The sequence below is a fragment of the Pipistrellus kuhlii genome, unplaced genomic scaffold (assembly GCF_014108245.1).
Source record: "Pipistrellus kuhlii isolate mPipKuh1 unplaced genomic scaffold, mPipKuh1.p scaffold_m20_p_15, whole genome shotgun sequence".
NCBI lineage: Eukaryota > Metazoa > Chordata > Mammalia > Chiroptera > Vespertilionidae > Pipistrellus > Pipistrellus kuhlii.
In genome coordinates, this window is record NW_023425460.1 from 10,155,766 (window position 1) to 10,174,419 (window position 18,654).

General features: G+C 55.3%; 1 protein-coding gene across 2 annotated transcripts in view; it reads right to left on the reverse strand.

Moving 5' to 3' along the window:
* Positions 1-18,654, reverse strand: part of SLC29A3 (solute carrier family 29 member 3) — a 41,417-nt gene extending 22,763 nt beyond the window's left edge. Inside the window, exons 1-3 of one of the 2 annotated variants that reach the window (XM_036438213.2) lie at positions 18,637-18,654; positions 13,978-13,999; positions 9,579-9,877 (exon numbers count right to left, since the gene is read on the reverse strand). In XM_036438213.2, coding sequence (XP_036294106.1) covers positions 9,579-9,877; position 13,978 — 300 coding nt within the window. In that variant the 5' untranslated portion in view covers positions 13,979-13,999; positions 18,637-18,654. Of the gene's footprint in view, positions 1-9,578; positions 9,878-13,977; positions 14,056-18,636 lie in introns of those variants that run through there. The other variant, XM_036438214.2, reaches the window with a different exon arrangement.

Genomic DNA, 18,654 nt, shown 5'->3' on the forward strand with positions numbered 1-18,654 from the left:
AGGCCGGCAAGGGTCCCCTCAGACCCCGCTCAGACAGTGATCCCTGTAACGAAGGCGCCCGCCACAGACTCTAATTTGGTCTCGCTCTCCGGGAAGTCGCGATGATCAATCACGTTAAGGAGACACTTGAGCACTCAGGCCCAGGCCATGTTCTAATTTGTCCAGGAAATCGCCTCTGGATCCTAAGGACGAGTGTGGGAGGAAATAAAATCGAAGCCAGAGGGGGAGCGATCGATAGCCCAGGAGGGCCCGGGAGCCAGGCACAGGTGGGGAGACCGGGCTGCGGGCACACGGGGAGAAAATAAAAAGAGAATGTGAGAAGTCTGAGGCCACCAACGACATGAGTGACAGCGCTTCGAGTCGGGCTTTCTCTCTCCCTCTGCAGGACGCAGCGCGGGCTAAAAACAGAAGAAAAAGCCATCACAGGTATATTTATTGGGAATGGCATGCTGGCTGGGCCTGCATTTAGAATCAGAGGGTGGACAAGGGAATTAAAAAAAAAGAAAAAAAAAGAAATCATTCATTTCTGGTTCTAATTTTTAAAAAGGATTTAGAGCTGCCATCCACTCTTGCCTAAGCCACTGGACATATGGGGGAGGGGCCGCCCTCCCCACCTGGCAGCCACTCACCCACACCCCGTGCAGGACGCCTAGAGCCTCACTCCCTAGCCCCCACAGTCGGCAAACAGCGGCTCGTGAGCCACATGCGGCTCTCTGGCCCTTTGAGTCTGGCTCTTCCACAAAAATACCACGGCCTGGGTGAGTCTATTTTGAAGAAGTGGCGTTAGAAGAAGTTTAAATTTAAAAAACTTGACTCTCAAAAGAAATTTCAGTCGTTGAACTGTTTGATATTTGGCTCTGTTGACTGATGAATTTGCCGACCACTGGGCTAGACCAACCTGCCACTTCCTTCTCTGGGACAACAGGGCTCAAGCAAAACCCTGCGTTAGCATGTTCCCACGGGGGGGAGGGCTGGTTCGCTCCACGGCTCTTTGGAACTCCGCTCTAATGGAGTCTGCGCCTCTTTCAGGAGGGACACGTGGAGCGCCACGATCCAGAAGTGTGTGCTCCTCACGGAACAGCACGCTGCACCGGCACAGAACGCGGAAGCGGCTCCCAGATGCCTGCCCTTCTGCCAGCCAGCCAGTGCCCAGGCCCCCCTGGGGAGAAGGAGCCAGCAGGGAGCGGTCCAAGACTCTGGGTATTTGCCAAACGCCCCAGGAAACCCAATGCAATTTGGATGCCCCTGGGGCTGCAGTCCCCATTCTTGCCTTCATGGCTCCATGGAGTGAAGGCAAAGGGCAAAATACATCCTCATGGCTGAGAGGGTAGAGGCAAACAGGTAGAGCGGGATTTTTCCAACTGCAGACTGCTACCCACCAAAGGACATGAAATTCACTGAACCGGTCAGGGCCAGAATCGGATTTCCTTTCATCTCCGGCTGCCTCCTCTCCTATTCCTAAAGATGCACTGTCCGCATGCTGTGCTGGGACCCCTCCTGTGCACCTGGGCCAGGCCCTCTGTCTGCTCAGGGACCTCCCTCGGCTGTGTGTCCTCCTCGCCCTCAGCTCCTGTGTCTCCCTCTCCGCGGGACCATTCACAGGAACACACACATTGGCTGCTACTTCTCTTCTATTAGCAAACAAAACCAGAAAATGGGTGTCCTTCCTGAGACGCTTTCCCTATAATTCCCGCCTCATTTCTACAGTAGAATGAGAGAGTTTTAAAAGCAAAACTCCTAGAGACAGTTCTCCAGGCTTGCTGTCTCTATTGTCCCCTCGCCCACCCCCTCCCCCACAGCCAGGGGTCCAGCTTCTGCGTCTCCCCCCATGGCGCTGTTCTCAAGGCCACCAAGGACCTACACAAGGTTAAATCCAAAGGCAGGCTCTCCACCCTCAGCCTGGGTGGCTTACAAGCCACTTAGGAGGATAAGATTGGCACAGATGATCACTTGCTCCCCCTTGAAATCTACAATAGAGTGTTTTTCAAAGGGTAGAAGCTGTTGTTTCCATTATGGACACGTAGGGGCTGCACATGTCATCGAAGGAACAGGTACATGGTGGTCAAAAGAAGTCTGAAAACATGTGGACACTCCGACATGGAGCACAGGGTCCAGAGAATGGACCGTGTGGGCGCAGGTGGCCCAGGGTGAGTCCCTGCTGACACTTGCTTTGTGTCTGGGACAAATCACTTCCATTTTTTGAGCTTTGGTTTCCTGCTCTAAAAAATGGGTAAAATAATACCTTTCCTTGGGGCTTAGTAAGGACCAAAAGAGATCATGAAAATAAAGCCTCTGGCCCAGCCGGTGTAGCTCAGTGGTTGAGTGTTGACCAATGAACCAGGAGGTCACGGTTCTATCTCCCATCAAGGCACATGCCCACGTTGTAGGCTTCATCCCCAGCTGGAGGTGTGCAGGAGGCAGCCGATCAATGATTCTCTCTCATCTTTGATGTTCCTCTCCCTCTCCCTTCCTCTCTGAAATCAATAAAAATATCTATATAATAAAAGCCTAAGCGATGGTGACAGCAGAACGACCAGAACAACTGGTCGCTATGATGCAGGAACTGCTCTGCTCAGCCAGAAGCGGGGCTCATGGCTGGTGAGCACAGCGATGGTGGCGGGAGCCTCTCCCACCTCTGCAGCAGTGCTAAGGAGCAGCAAGCCCAGCAGTAAGGAGCAGCGAGCAGGTGGGCGGTAAAAAGCAAGGCGTCCCAGACTGTAAGAGGGCACAGGCCAGGCTGAGGGACCGCCCCCCCACCTCTCCCCGCCAGTGCACGAGTTTCATGCATCGGACCTCTAGTATTTAAAACAAAGCCTCTGGCACACAGTGATTTGCTTAATGCATTCTGAGGAATCATAGAAAGAACCAGAACCCTTAGCACAGTGGCCAGCACATGGTAAGGCAGTGAATGTTATTAGGACTCTGCACAGTCCTCATCCAGCAGCTGCCTCGTAGGAGATGAGCAATAAGTATCAGAACCTCCCTCTCAGCCACTGGAGCTCCTCAAGTGGACCAGGGGACGTCTGTGCAAGAGGTCCAGGGCCCAAGCCACACAGGGTGAGGACATGCTCGGACAGGAGCTGAAAGAAGTCCTTCTGTCACCACCCGGGCTCCTCCCAGCCACTCTATGGTCCCGTGAGACAGACAGGCCCAGCTTTCTCCCAGGTACGGAGCTTTTTAAAAGTAAACTATCCATCACTCCTTCGCTCCTGGGGCAGGTCCCAGGCCCCGCCGGATCCAGCACAGAGAGGCACCGGCTGGCCCCGGGCGGCAGCAGCTCAGAGGAGCAGAGGCCAGGACGCCTTTCCAGAGGATTCTCCTCTCCTGTTCCCGTGGCTTCACTTCCTCCTGCTTGTGTCACCCCAGGGGCCAGGACATCCATCTCCGGGCCTGGTTGGCCCTGCTGCTCCTTTCCCGGGCGTCTAGTGAACAGGGAGGGAGAGGGAGTGGCTCTGGAGCCCCCAGCTGCCACCAAAGGGACCACTGACCCAGAGGACGGGCTATCGAGCCTCCATCACTTACGTGTGTAAGGGTCCCAGTGAGGAGCCCGTGCTCTCTGAAGCAGACTAGGCCCGGGAAAGCCATTCTTTGACCTTCCAGCAGAGAATGCTCTCGTTCTCTGAGGAGGAAACACTCCTGCCACCGCCAGCTTAGGCGACTGGCGCTGGGGAGGCTCTCCCGAGGGCTCACCCAGGTCTCTGGAAGCAGCCTACGCCGGTTCAGTGGGCGCTGGTGGAGGCAGAGGACAGCTGTAACCTTTCACCTGAACCTGTGGCTGCAGGTTAGCCTCACTGGAAAGTCTTAAAATGCTCACACCCAGGCCCCTCTGTAGACTGCAGCAGAACTGGGTGAGTGGTGAGGCTTTCAAAGCTCCCAGTGATCCTAGTATACAGCCAGAGCTGAGACCACCAAAGTGGAGGAAGAAGCCAGAGAGCATGCTGGGTACTGCTGGCTAGCAAATGACCTTGGGTCGGCGGCCTAAAATCTGTGCGTCCCAGTTTCTCCATCTAGAAATTGGGGAAGGCCACCCCTACCTCACCAGCTCATCCTGCAGTGACGATGGCAGGCCCAGTGGGGGGTGGGCCTGGGCTGCCTGGCAAGGGCTTTGTAGGCAGCAGGTCATTGTCAAGACCTCAGATCATCTGTCCTTCAGTTTCCTCTTCTCCAAACTAGTTCATCCTGGTTTCTTTCAACCCCTCCTCCCTGAATTGGAATGTCCATTCTTAGTGGTAAGAATGGCTCCCTAGTCATGCTGTCTTGCTTCTTTGAGGGGCGGAGGGGCTGGGCCAGCACCCAGGTGCTGCAAATGAAGGTAAGCCCCCACCTGCTGCCCCGGGCCAACCCGATCCCTTCTCCATTATAAGAACTCCTTTGGGGGTGGCCACCGGGACCCCCAGATCTTCTTCCACGCTCTGCAGAGCCATCCATCCTTATCTTGGGCTGGGGTGATGGGGCTTCCTCCCCAGCCATAGGATAACCAGCACGGCCTCTGTTTACTGTGCCCCCCCACACACAGGGCCGGCTGTCCTAGGGCCACAGGGCTGTGAGGGAGAGAGCTGGACTCACGCTCCCCAGAGCGAGCCGTTTGGTGGCAGAGGCATCCTCGTTGGGAAATGGGTGTTGTCATCGTGGATAATCACGCTTCGTGCCTCACGGGGTGCCCGGGTGAGATGAGGGCATCCAGGCAAAGCCCGGGGAGCAATGGCACCCCCGCAGTCAGTGCTCGCACCACGAGGTGCGTGGTGGGAGCCTAAAGGGGAAGTACTGTGGGCTCTGGGGGTCCAGAGGGGAGCTCCTAACTCAAAGGATAGCAGCAGGGAGGCTCCCAGGAGTAAGAGAGGCATCTGCTGCCTGCCCTGGGCTGGGCTTTGGGGGTCCCCTCTGGTTTTGAGGTGAATGGGACAGCAGTAGATTGCCACGCCTGGGCTTTGGCCCTGCTGGCACCAAGTGGGATTGTGGGTCCCACCCACGACCTGGCCATGTCTGGCAGCCCCTCCGAGAGGAGCCCGGCAGGAGGAGGTTCACAGGAAGAACATGTTGGGGAGGGGGGAGGGCCATGGAGGCCTCGTGGTGGAGGTCTCATGGCGGGGAAAGTCAGGAAAAGGTGCGGTCACTCTCCTCTCGGGGGCAGAAAGGAGGCATTCCAGCTGCCGCTCCCTGCCCTGGGGCAGCCGATCAGGCCTGCGGGAGAGGCGGAGACCCGGGGACCAGGGATAGCTTACAAGCCTGGGCGTGGGCACGGTGGTGGAAGGGATCAGGGATGCTGGCAGCTTGGAAACCGGATTCAGAATCCAGGGGCAGAGCCCAGGCACCTGGGCTTCCCGGCAGGAACGGGGGCAGACCCAGCGCAGCCTCTCCACACGGAGGAAGAGTGTTTGGCAGAGTCGGGGTGTGGGTGGGCCTGGGCTCCAGGACAGACCCCCTGTGCACCCCTCTCTGAGCATGGCCAGCTTTGTAACCATCTCTCCACCTAAATTCTCCTGAAGCTCCCTACAGCCCTTCCTGGCTGTGTGACCTGGGGCAGGTTACTAAACCTCTCTGAGCTCTGGCTCTGTGTCTGAAAAAAAAAGGAGTTAATTAGAGGCACTGCATTTCATACCCCTGCCAGCACGGTGAGCACGGAGTTGGGGCTCAGAGAAGGAGGTTGTCCTGGCTCCCTGCACCGTTTTTTCATGTCAATGCTTTCTTATTTATGCTCTAGTTTTATTTTAGCTCTGGGTCCACCCGCCTGCGGTGGGTTCATTCGAAGTCCTTATCCCGGAGAACAGAGACAAAGGGGCAATGGCTAAGCCTCTCCCCAAACTGTTCCCGGCGGCAGACAATGAGCCTGGGATGGCGGGTGAGCTTGAACATGACATCATCTGGGAGGAGGGGCCCTGTGCAAACACTGCTACTGAGTCAAACTCGCCAGCCGATGGTATCCATCCCTGGGAAATAGTAAAAGTACAGAAAAACAACAACACCCAGACACACAGCTAAGTGAACTGCAGGTGGCGGCGGGAGGCAGACCCATCTGACTCTGGCTTCTCCTTCCCCCAGAGTGGCCCTCAGGTGACAGAGCAGACCAGCGCTGCCTCTCGCAGGGAAATCCAGAAGAGAGGAGGGGAGAGCTGGGGAGGTGAGCGGCAGAAACGGAGAATCAGGCGAAGAGAAACGGCCCACAAAATGCAACAACGACCCAGCGTGCTTGCTTCCCGAACCCGGACCATGAATCCAGGGGTGACAGGTCTCTCATCTCCGATGCCAAGAGCCAGGAGCTCTGGGCAGCCGCAGGTACTACGTGTGCACCTGCCAGCGCTTGGAAAGAGGCAGTAAAGCACCGGAGCAGGGCCCGGAATGCTAAGTGCCTGCAGCTGGGCTGGGATCGCCTTGCAGCGAGAACAGCTCAAGGCAGGCGTCTACTGTGCAGCCACGGCCACGACTGGGGGCTGGGCGAGTTCCCGGAGGCCCACCCGCACCCCCTCTCCTGCTCTGGGGCAGCCTGCCCCCAGGGGCTGGGACAGGGACAGGCCAGGGACACTGGTAAGCTGGTTCTGGGGGCCACCCTGGGCTGGTGCCGGCCCAGCCAGACTGGCACCTTCTGGAGGAAGCCTAAGCGGCTGGCTGATTTACCGAGGCCGGCAGAACGCTGGGTGCCGGAGTCACTGGTAAATAAAAGTGGGTCATAAAGCACCCGGTAAGCCAGACATCTGGAGATACACCAGGGCTACATCCCCCGAACGCTAACGACGATAATAATGTTTACGCAGCCCCGGCGGCCCTGTGCCAGCCCCTGCTAAGTGCTTTGTGTGCCGAGTACTTTACGTAACCCTCACAACCCCGAGAATGCCGTTCTCCTCCTGCTCCATACCGGAAGGCGAGGCAGCACAGGGAGGCCAGAGCTACTGGGGCCGAGCGGGAGCCGGTGCCGTCTGCTTCCAGAAGCCATGCCCTCCCTCGCCAGTGTTTCTCCGACCCTCCTGTGCCCGCCAGCCACCGGGGGGCTGTCAGCATGCAGCCCCTGGCTCCGCCGATCGGGCTGGGGCCTGAGACTCTGCATCACCAACAAGCTCCAGGCACGTCTGCCCCAAGGAACACCCTGGAGGAGGAGGCTCTAACCACCATGTTATGTCCCGACGCCTCTGCCCTGCTCTGGCCCCTGGAGGCGGCTATGAATTGCTCAGTTCACAGCAGCAGGCCCTCACAAGGGGCCGGGATTAAGGGACCTAATTCAATCCTAACTTCTGAGGTGGGGCCCAGGTTAGGATTTTTGAAAGCTCCCTGGGTGATGCTGATGTGAAACCCTGACAGGATCATCAAAACAGACAATAGGGAAACCTCAGTCACCACGTCCCATTCAGTCCAATAAAACCTTGGCAACGAAGCAGGTTTGGCTCAGTGGTAGAGCGTCGGTCTGCGGACTGAAAGGTCCCGGGTTCGATTCCGGTCAAGGGCATGTACATTGGTTGCGGGTACATCCCCGGTGTGGGGGTGTGCAGGAGGCAGCTGGTCGATGTTTCTCTCTCATCGATGTTTCTAACTCTCTATCCCTCTCCCTTCCCCTAAAAAATCAATAAAATATATTTTAAAAAACCAAAAAAAAACTGGGGCAAGTTCCTGGGGATTAGGTCAGGTCAGAGAGGTCAAAGGTGCTTTCAGGAAGGAGAGGCGAGCCACCTCCTGGGCCAGTTGAGGGATATGACTAAGGTCTGCTAGGGTACCCTCTTCTCACCTGGGGCACCCCCTGGAGGAGGGGCAGCTAGCAACTCCCAGCCTGGCTTGTCTTCAGAGGCCCCTGCTTCCCCATTCAAGAGAGAGCAGACACTGACCTAGATCAGTTGAAGCTCTTGACAAAGATTAACGGAAACTCTGAGCTCAATTCCAGACTAGGCCTCTACCTTGCCCCCACCCACACCCACCCCCCAGCCTGCTCAGACAGTCTTAGCAAGAATCCTGCTAAGTCAGTTTATTAAAAAATCCCTGCCCTTGATATCTGAGCCCCCTAGATATTTGATCAAGTTCCTCAGCCCATACCTTGGTATATATATCCTTACCCTGCTTTTAGCAAGAATGGCCCCACCCTGGTGGCCCTCTTAGTAATTTTCCATCCACTGACCCCCTCACTCCGCTCTTTGGCTATAAATCCCCACTTGTCCTTGAGTGATAGGTGCTGAGCCTGATCTCTCTCTTATTGCAATAGTCTTGAGTAAAGCCTCAAGTGGCAGAATAATCTTTTCTTTAATACCCCTCCGGCCCAAGGGGAAAGTCACCCCACAAAGTGAGCCGCTGGCCAAACAGAATTTAGACTCCTCGTGCTGACATTCAAGGCCCAGGCAAAGACCTCAAGCCTTATTTCTCTCCTACAGCAAAATGAGATGCCTTACTGCTCCTCATGTACGCCTGACCTTTCTCCCAGCCTGCCCTTGCCGAGGCTTTTTCTTCCACCTGGAATGTCTCCTCCCCATTCTTCTAATCCACCTGCTCTGATTCACAGCATTCGCTCCTTTTTATTTTTTAAATATATATATATATATATATATATATATATATATATATATATATATATATATATATTTAAATTTCAGAGATCAAGGAAGAGGGAAAGATAGAAACATCAGTGATGAGAGAGAATCATTGATTGGCTGCCTCCTGCACCCCCCACTACTGGGGACCGAGCCTGCAACCTGAGCGTGTGCCCTTCACTGAAATTGAACCCAGGACCCTTCAGTCCATAGACTGAAACTCTATCCACTAAGCCAAACTGCCTAGGGCACAGTATTCTCTCTTGGTGATGAGACTAGGTACTTATCCCTGAGTCTGCATGTCTGCATTTCCCCGTCTTCCATAACTACACAACCACCCATTTTAGCTGGTCACATGGGTCTGAGGGGAAGAAATACTACATTTCCCAGCCTCCTTTGCAGCTTATGAGGTCACATGACCAAATTCTGACCAATGAGTGCAATGTAACCAAAAGCAAGTGTGTTCCTTGAAGGAGTTTCCTTATGCTTCTCCTTCTCTTCTTCCTATTTGATATAATGGCTGAATTCCAACAGCCATCCTGGACTGTGAAGTAATACTGAACATAGATGCTACACATGGTGAAGCAACTAGGTTCCTGACAACATGGGGTTGAGCTGGCCCCTCCAGACTTGAACAGGAAAGAAAAATTACCTTCCATCTTGTTTACACACTACGCTTTTGGAATTTTCTATAACTCACAGCTGAACTTAATGCTACTAACTAGATCAACCCTCTCAAAGCTCTGTAGGCATGGACTCTGGATTCTTGGGTTTACCACACTATACTACAGAGAATCATCATTTTCATCTTCTTCCCAAATTAAATCATAAGAAATCTGAAGACTGGGACTGTGTCTTATACATTGGCATCTTCTCCTGTCCCGTGAAGCAGGAGGCCTCATACACAACACAAAGCATGTCTGAAGATTAAGTTGAATTCTTTCCACTATACTCTGCATGGCTTCCTAACTCATATATCCTCAGCAGGCCTCAAACCTTCCTGGTACGGCGCACCCAGGAAAGCTGCCTTTCCCCCCATCCAGGCAGAGTGCACCCCGCCTCCCAGGAGGCGCTTACCAGGATGTCCGAGTCCTCAGGCTTCTCCCCGGGGGCTGGGCTGGAGCAGTTGCGGAGTTTGAATATCCAGTAGTCCTTGGCAGTGACGAAGAAGTTCCATGGCAGGAGGCCGCCGATGCCCAGGCTGAAGAAGATGACGTAGGCAGCGTTGAAGCGGTCCTCGGGCCTCGGCAGGCTGGGCGGCAAGCGGTCCAGCCGCTTCTCAAACAGTGCTTCCTGCTCGGAACACAGAGAGCTGCTGGCGGTCCTGTAGGTGGAGTTTGAACTCTGATGGATGTTATCCTCTGAGACAAAGGCCACTGTTGAAACAGAGAGAGAAACAGAGACAGGGCAGGTGATCAGAAGCGAAAGCTGGGTGCCCAGCTGGAGTGGCTCAGGGGTTGGGTGTTGACCTGTGAACCGGGAGGTCACGTTCAATTATTGGTCAGGGCACATGCCCAGGTTGCGGGTTTGATCCCCAATTGAGGGGGGGGGGTGATTATCTCATTATTGATGTTTCTATCTCTCTCCTGTCCTCTCTGACATTAATAAAAAAGAAAAAAAGGTAAAATTGGGGGCTCAGCCATCCTACTGAGCTGAACATATGCCCACCCCGGGGCGTATGGAGTCACCGAAGCATGGTTAGAGAGCGTCAGGTTTAAGGATCAGGATGAAAGACAGGATGTCAGAACTCTAAGTGACCCCAGACCTCACCTCCCACCCCACGCAGGGAAACACAGAGAGCAAACAAGAGTGTGGCTGGCAGGGAGTAAGGCAATGTGGCATAGTGGGGCCTGTGGGTAACCCTGGTCTCAAGGTAGTCACGTTTCTATGCAGCCGTGAAAAAGGAATTAGGACCCTGGGCGGGCAAAGAATGCTCTCTCAACTCTTTTCAACTTTATGAGAGAAAGAAGCAGGAGAGTGTGTAGAATATGCTACTATTTGTGCAAAATAGCAAGGCTGGGTGGAGACTGTACACACACATCGGAGAGATACCAAGTGATTCCCAACCGTGTTGCCTCTGAGGAGGATGGGCACTGGGAAGGAGGGGACTTCACCTCATACTCTTTTGTGTCTTTTGAATGTTGATGTAAATGTATTAGCTGCTCAAAATAAAATTATAAATAAATAAAGCCATTCAAATTAATCAACTTTTTTTTTTTTTTTTTTTTAAAGCCCATGGTGTCTAGAGCTGCCTTCAGGAGCCAGTTTGAGACACAGGAGTCCCCTCCCTCACTCCATTTGTGGGGAAACAGAAGTCCAACAAGTGGAATGCCACAGGCCAGGTCAGTGAACAAGCCTGAGTTGGCATCTCCTGCCTGGACCCCACCTCTCCTCATCGCATCCCACCGGGAGCCGGCCTCTCCATATCTGGGTGGCTCCAGCGGCAAAGGGAAGGTGCTAGGTTGGCAGCAACTATTGCCTACACAGCCTGGGGCAAGCCACCATGTTTCTGAGCCTCAGTATCCCCATCAGCAAACCTAGGTTTGATTTTCGTTTTGCTTTTTAATATAGTTTATTGATTTTTTACAGAGAGGAAGGGAGAGGGAGAGTTAGAAACATCGATGAAAACCATTCATTGATCAGCTGCCTCCTGCACACCTCCTACTGGGGATGTGCCCGAAACCAAGGTACATGCCCTTGACTGGAATCAAACCTGGGACCGACGCTCTATCCACTGAGCCAAACCGGTTAGGGCCTAGGTTTCTTTCTGTGAGTTTTTTGTATGTGTTTTTTTGGTGTTTATTTTCTCCAAAAACCTGCACCTTTTTATAATGGCTGTGTAACCACAACTGCTAGCAAAGCCTGGCCCGCGGTGGCAGCTGTTGGACAAATCAGCATGTTTCCTGCCATCGTGGGCCTGTCACCTGCCTGGCTGGCTGCTGAATTTGACTGCAAGGTTGGTCGCAAGCCTATTCTATGCTCTATACGACACCTAGGATGTGGCAGCAGCTTGAGAAATGGAAAATGCTTCCCTAAAGCTGAGGACGGGACACCCTAGTCCACATGTGTCAAACACAAGGCCCGCGGGCCAAATCCTTGATAGCATGCGAGTTGGTTAACAGCACTGTTAAGGAAAAGATTGTTCCACTCATTTTAAATTCACATTTCTGGTTAACATTGTCAGTTTATGACTGTTCAGTAAACCATTCGGCCCGCGATTTAGGCTGGATTTTAGATTTTGGCCCCTTCTCTGATTGAGTTCGACACCCCTAGCCCCTGGGCAGGAGCCTCCTCCCTCCCCAATAAATCAATAACGGAATGTGCCTCGGCTCACACAGGAGGCTGAGCCTTAAGCAGGAGCATCCAGCCAGGCAGAACGGGCCTTTCTCCCCGGTGAGCTGGGAACGCCCTGTCGCACAGGCTTATCCGTTACTGCGAGAGCCTCACAACACTCCTCGGAATTGGGTAGCACAGCAATGACTGTCTACTTTCTTTTTTTTCAGACACAAAGAATGAGGCCTTAAACACACTTGCTTTGTCCCACATACAAACAAGAACTCCCAATAGTTAAAATGAAACCCGGTGCCCATGCATGCGAAGGTCTGTGTCTCGCACTTGTGCCTGACAACAGCCTAATAAAAAGGTAGGTGCTACTCTAAGACCCTTTTCCCCGATGAAGCCTGGGGCTCAGAGAGGTTAAGCCACTCGCGGAAGGCCACACAGCTACAGAATGACAAGAGTGAGGCTACACGCCGGAACTGGTTTGGCTCAGTGGATAGAGTATCGGCCTGCGGACTGAAAGGTCCCAGGTTTGATTCCGGTCAAGGGCATGTACCTTGCTTGCAGGCACATCCCCAGTAGGGGGTGTGCAGAAGGCAGCTGGTCGATGTTTCTCTCTCATCGATGTTTCTAGCTTTCTATCCATGTCCTTTCCTCTCTATAAAAAATCAATAATAAAAAAAAAAGAGTGAGGCTACCCAGCCGGGCAGTCTGAGGCCCACGGGGACTCCTTGGCCACCTGAGAGCAGGCTGCTTGGCAAGGTGAACCGGTGTCTGCAGGCTCCAGGCACCATGGGCAGGGAGGCCCCCTCCACGAAGGCCTTAGGCAAGCAAGCTGCGAGCAGAGCGTTCTGGGGCACCTTCCTCCATGTCTGCTGAATGAATGGCCTCTGTGTGGCCAGGATATCCTCGCCCGGGGCTGCAGGTACTCGGAGAGGCAGGCAGGAAGGATGCTGCCTCCGGGACAGGGGCATTTGAGTCCGCGCGACTATTTTAAACTCTCCAGGTTGAGCAGAGCCTCTTCCCAGCCTGATTCTCAGGGCACCCGGCACTAACAAACTAACCAGGCGGGGCTGGCCCGCGCACACTCACTCACACTCACTTTCTAGATTAGGGTTCAAAAATTATGGTCCATGTAGGGCGGTGGACAAGGGGCAAGCGGTTCTCTCCAGATGTTCCAGCTACAAGAGAGGGTGCAGGGCCAATCACAAAGCTATTGGGCCCGCCCACACCATCCGGGGCCCTGCTCAGCTCCAGGTTTCTATTTGTCCTGGGCCATTCAGCCTTGACCGAGAGAGAGTTTCTGAAGAGCTGGGAGTTTTCTCAAATCCGGGTCACAGGCCGGGCACTGGAGTGAGCAGTCTCATTACTGTTTATAAAAGCGGGCGGCTGGCTTTCTAGATCGGGAAGAGAAAGGAGGAGCTGGCTGGCTGGCTGGCGTGTGTCTCTCCAGCACCCACAGGAGCTGGCTGCACCAGGTCCTGCTCGCCTCTGGGTGTCCCGGACAAGGGGGCCGCCTCTGTACAAAGAAGCAGACACTTGTGGGGCCTGGGGCCACTGCAGACCGCCCTCCGCACCTGGTGCTGGTGGCGAGGAGGGTTCTGACTCTGGCTGGGTCAGTCTCCGCTCTGTGGCCCCTTTTCCCATCCGTGCAGTGGGGAGGGGGCTGGTGAGGCTAACACACTGGGAACGCGTGGCTGGGAAACACCAGCGCCACCTGGAGGCCACGGGAGGACTGGCCTCGGCGATGAGACGCGCCCAGACTCAGGCTCTCCAGTTTGAAGCAAGTCAACCACCTCACTTGGGGCTGAGTTGTCCATCTCCCCCACAGCTCCCCTCCTCCCCCCAAAAACCACACGCATCCAGACGGTGAGGTCCCGTCTCAGGAAATGCACGAGGAGGGGAGGAAGGGGGGAATCTGGAGGAGAAAGCAGACAGACCCGGAGCGCAGGGCAGTGAGAGGAGGGGGGGCAAACGGAGAGGGGCGGAGGCGCGGGGACGCTGGGGAGGGGCCTTGGCGGGGCCCGTGCAGCGGGAGGGGCGGGAGGGGCGGGAGGGGCGGGAGGGGCCCGGGCTCCGGGGGAGCAGCCTCCAGCCCGGCCCGTGGGGGCGGGCGCCGAGCGCGGGGGCCCGGGGGGCGCCGGGACCCCGGAGAGCTGGTGGGGGGCCAGGGCCGCCGCCCTCCGGCCGCACTTACTGTCGCCACCGCGCCGCCGCTGCTGCCTCCCGCCGCCCGGCCACTGCGACTCGGGGTGTCTCAGGCCCCAGGCCGGCTCCGCCCCCGGCCCGCCCCGCCCCGCCCCGCCCTCCGCCCTCTCTTCCCTGTTTGCAAACCGTCCTTTCATCCCCCATGCACAGGCGGGACCGGGCCCCGGGCCCTGGGACTGCCCAGCGGGCTGCAGCGCGTGCCTCCTCCACCCGCCGCGGACTCGCCGACTCCCCGGCCCCTCCGCTCCCCCCAGGCCCCAGAGCACCCCTCTGATTGCAGCCCCCACTCCTCCCTGATCCCTACCCAGCGCACATCAGGGAGCCCCTCCTGCCCCTGAGCCTGGAGCTGGGCCCAGACCCAGGCTTTTTGTCAGTGCCAGGCCTCCTGGGTGCCAGGCCTCCCGTGTGCCAGGCCAGCGCCATGAAGATTTTCCTGATCACAGTCACACTGAGGCAGGGGTGCAGCTGGGACACCCTCAGGACACCCCACCCCACCCCACCCCACCGGGCCTCCCCGGGAGCCGCCAGGCCTTCCTGGCTAAACCTCAGACCAGGCAGGCCTCGAGTTCTCCTGAGCTCCAGAAGCCGTTCCAGCAAATATTTTAAACTGAAGATGGGTGGGGGGCTGTGGGAACTTGCAGCTTTGTCGCCTAGCTAGAGTTTGGAGGAATGTTAAGCATGCTCTGTTAAGCGTGACTGTTTTGTTCTGATTGAAGAAAGGACATTCTAGCCGCAGTGGTCGGCAAACTCATGTCAACAGAGCCAAATATCAACAGTACAACGACTGAAAATTCTTTTGAGAGCCAAAGTTTTTAAACTGAAACTATATAGGTAGGTACATTGTTAGTAGCTTAATTAGGGTACGTGGTATTTTGTGGGAGAGCCACACTCAAGGGGCCAAAGAGCCGCATGTGGCTCCCGAGCCGCAGGTTGCTGACCACTGTCTAACCTGACTGGGAGCTGCATGCCTCTGGGACCTGGGAGTGAGGTCCATCACAGAGAGATTAACAACCTTGTTCCCCAACAGTGAGCCCCACCTGCACTGCTGTGATCTGTAACCATTGTACCATCCTTACTCATTTTACCTGCTTCCCCATATCGTCTTTGTCCTACCCAGTATAAGCTGCTGGCTCTCGGGGGCTGCAGAGCAGATTTTCCTGGGTGACCTGCTGCTCTCATATACTGCCAGCATTACATTTTAAAAGTCTGTTTTTATTTATTTCAGAGAGGAAGAGAGAGATAGGAAGAGAGAGATAGAAACATCAATGATGCGAGAGAACCATTGATCGGCTGCCTCCTGCATGCTCACTCGGGGATCAAGCCCTAAATCCAGGCATGTGTCCCAACCAGGAATTGAACCGTGACCTCCTGGTTCATAGATTGACGCTCAACCACTGAGCTATGCCGGCCAGGCACCGGCATTGTTGGAATCAGCCCTCAAATATGATTCAACCCTGTTTCTGCTTAACTGGCTCCAGTAAGAAGCCAATAGGCAGCCCATACCCACTGGTTGTCTGGTTTCCGTTTGGGTATTCTGGGTACCCCATATTTGAGACTGGTGTCTGAAGTGTGGACAACCTTGTGACTCCGAGCACTGAGACCTATGGGGCCTGGTGCTGGCTCCAGGTAGATGGTGCTATGACTGGACAGTCAGTGGGTCCAGGCTGCCTGTCACTACTTGAGCCAATGAAGCAGAGACAGGATTGAGTCATATATGTGAGCGTTTATGGGAGAGCAGCAGGTCACCCACAAAACCTGCCCTGCCGCCCCTCATAAGCCAGCTGCTTATGTAGGGTAGGACCAGGATTACGTGGGAAAGTAGGAATTGCAGGCCTGGGAAGTAGGTATGCTGGCTGGAGTGAGACGTCTTTGTTTGGACAACTAAGTTGTTAATCTTCCCACAATAATAGGCAGGTCTTGAATGAAAATGAACTCCTTTCCAAGGTTGACTCCCAGGCCCAAGGTTCTCTCAGGCCCCAGGGGGCCTACAACTTACAGCGGAGATAGAAAGTCCTTCCTTCAACCAGAACCAGGCAGTCGTGGTTAATAGAGCATGGTTAATATTTCCCATACCATCACTGGTCCCCAGTTTTCTTGTTCTGCCAGAATTGAGTTGAATCATGGTGTCCTGAGAGTTGGAGAACTGTTTGTTGGTGTGGAAAAACCCACCCGTTTGATGTCAGTAGTGTGGAGAGTGAAACAGTACAGAGACACAAGGCGCCAAGGGCTGGGGTCTTGGTCCAGAAGAGTCAGTGCATTTCTGGGGGGGAGGGAGGGGTGGGAGGGGGCAGGAGGTGGGCACAGGTGGGAGACAGCTGGGACAGAGCACCAACCACCCTTGCTATGGCCTCACATCCTTGTTGGCCCCATGTTACAGGGTGCAAGTTCAAGGCTTAAAAAATGTAGCTGGCCCAAGGCCACGTGGTGGTGGAGCCTGCCTTACCCCCAGATGGGACTCTAACGTCCTCCCTTGTTTTCTGTGCCGCCACAGGCTCCCCTGAGGGCCCGGCGCATGCGGGAAAGTGGCGGGTGGGATGGAGGGAGAAGGACTTCTCAGGAGGGGTGACCTTGGAGCTGAATCTTCAGGATGCACGTAGCCATGGAGAAGAGTAGGGAGGGTGCTCCAGGAGGGGCAGAGGGCTGAAGCACAGGCCCAGGTGACAGCCGTGATGTGTCCCTGGAGGTGGTATGTACTTGGTGGGGCTGTAAGAGAGACTGGGCCCGGCTTGGTATGGCCCCTGAGAGCTAGAAGGGGAGGGGGGGTTTCCAGGAGACCGCTACCAAGGCGGTGGGTGTGCCCCAGAACTACCTGGAATGTGTGCGTTCTTGACTTCGTGTAAGAAACATTTCACAGCATGAGTCCCGGGGGAGAGTAGGTTTATTAAAGCTGGAGGCAGTGAAACAAAGCAAGGGCTTAAGATAGAAGAGTCTAGATCACAGCAACCGTGAGACCGGACAACCAATGGGCCTGGGCTGCCTGTCACTACTTGAGCCGAGTCAGCGGAGACAGGGCTGATTCCCACATGCACCTTGATTCCAGGAATGCCAGCAGCATGAGAGGGCAGCAGGCCATCTAGAAAATCTACTCCGTCTCCCCCCTAAGCCAGCTGCTTCTATGGGGTAAAGAGCAAAGACTACATGGGGAAGTGGGCAAGAGGAATAAGACTGGGTATACTAGCCATGGTTACAGAGTCCAGACATTGCGGGCTGGGGGTCTGCAAAGGGCAGGGGGCAGCTGGGACCCCATTGCTTCCTTTCCTGCAAGAAGGCTGTTCCTCTCCCCAGGATACCAGGATGCTCTCAGGTCCCGGCTGCATTTCCAGGTGGTAAGGCTGAGGAGGGAAGGGACAGCATGGGTGACAAAAGTCCTTGGGTCCAGTGAGGGCAGCCCCCAAACCATGATTTCATCTGTTTGGTGCTGTGTGGATTTGTCACATGACTGCTTTTCTCTGTGCAAAGTCCTGAGTGGTATACAGCCACTTCAGTCTTCACTTGTGGAGAACATGTGTGCATGTGAAGGAGTGACCGTTTCAAGACATCTGCTGAGAGAACCAGAGGTATCAGGAGCTCCCGTTAGAGCTCAGAGGTGGTGGTGGGAGGTCTTTCTTCACATGGAAGAGGCGCCAGCCCCTTGGGGTTAGCTGGCTGCTAGGACTGGGTCTTGGAAGGGACTGGGGATGGCCTCCGCTGTTAAGACAGAAAGGCTGGGAGGAAACGGGTTGCTAATGCCTCTGCTGGGGTGCCTCTTGGCCAGTGTGGGCTCGCCCTCTCCTCCAGGGTCTGGGCAGCGGCAGTGCTAGCTTGGGGACAAGATGAGGCAGGCGGTGTGGGCCACGCTCAGCTTTCCAGGGAATGTTTGAGGCTGTTGGGGTGAGGGAAGGAGTGCATTGTAATAAGGAGCTGAAAGTGGCAGAACCACGATTCAAATCAATGCCTTTCTGTCTCCAGAGCCCAGTCAGGGTTCCATCAAGGTGGTTGGTTGGGAGGTTGGGGGGGGGGGGGGGGGAACAGTGTCACACAAGCTCCTTATCTCACCTGAAGTCTGCTGATCTGTAGATGAAGCAATAGGAAGAGCAGGATGGATACCGAGGCCTCCAGGTGCAGGCTTGTGTGCCGATGCTGCCATCTTGTGGCCATGCTCTGCCATTGCCGTGCCCACTGGCTGGGCTGGCTCCGTGGGGCTGCATTTCCTGTTTTTCAGGGTCAACTGGGCCCCCAAGCAGGGAACGTAGATCCCATAATTCTCTGCTTCCACATCACTAATCAACCCCTCCCCCACCCCTCACCCCTGACTATAACCACCTTTCCTCGCCGCGTTCAACTGCTCCCTTGGGGAAGTCCTGCCTCCTGGAGATCCTTGACCTCTGCCTCCCCTCCATGCATCAGTCACCTTTCCTTCTGCCCTGAGCCCGCTTAGATCCCAAGGCCCATCATTTTAGTAACATCTTAGCAACACCCTAAACTCCCACGTCCCCTGTCTCCGGGTGGCACTGCTGGCCAACCCTAGGCACAAACCCGCCCGCACCTGAGCGAGTGAGCCGGGCTGGCGAAAGTGCCAGCAGGTTCCCTGTGAGCGCATGGTACCCACCTGAGACCAGGACCCAGCAGCTCCCGACACGTCTCAGCTCCTGTGCTCTCACCGTGAGACCTGCTGCCTCCCCTCGTC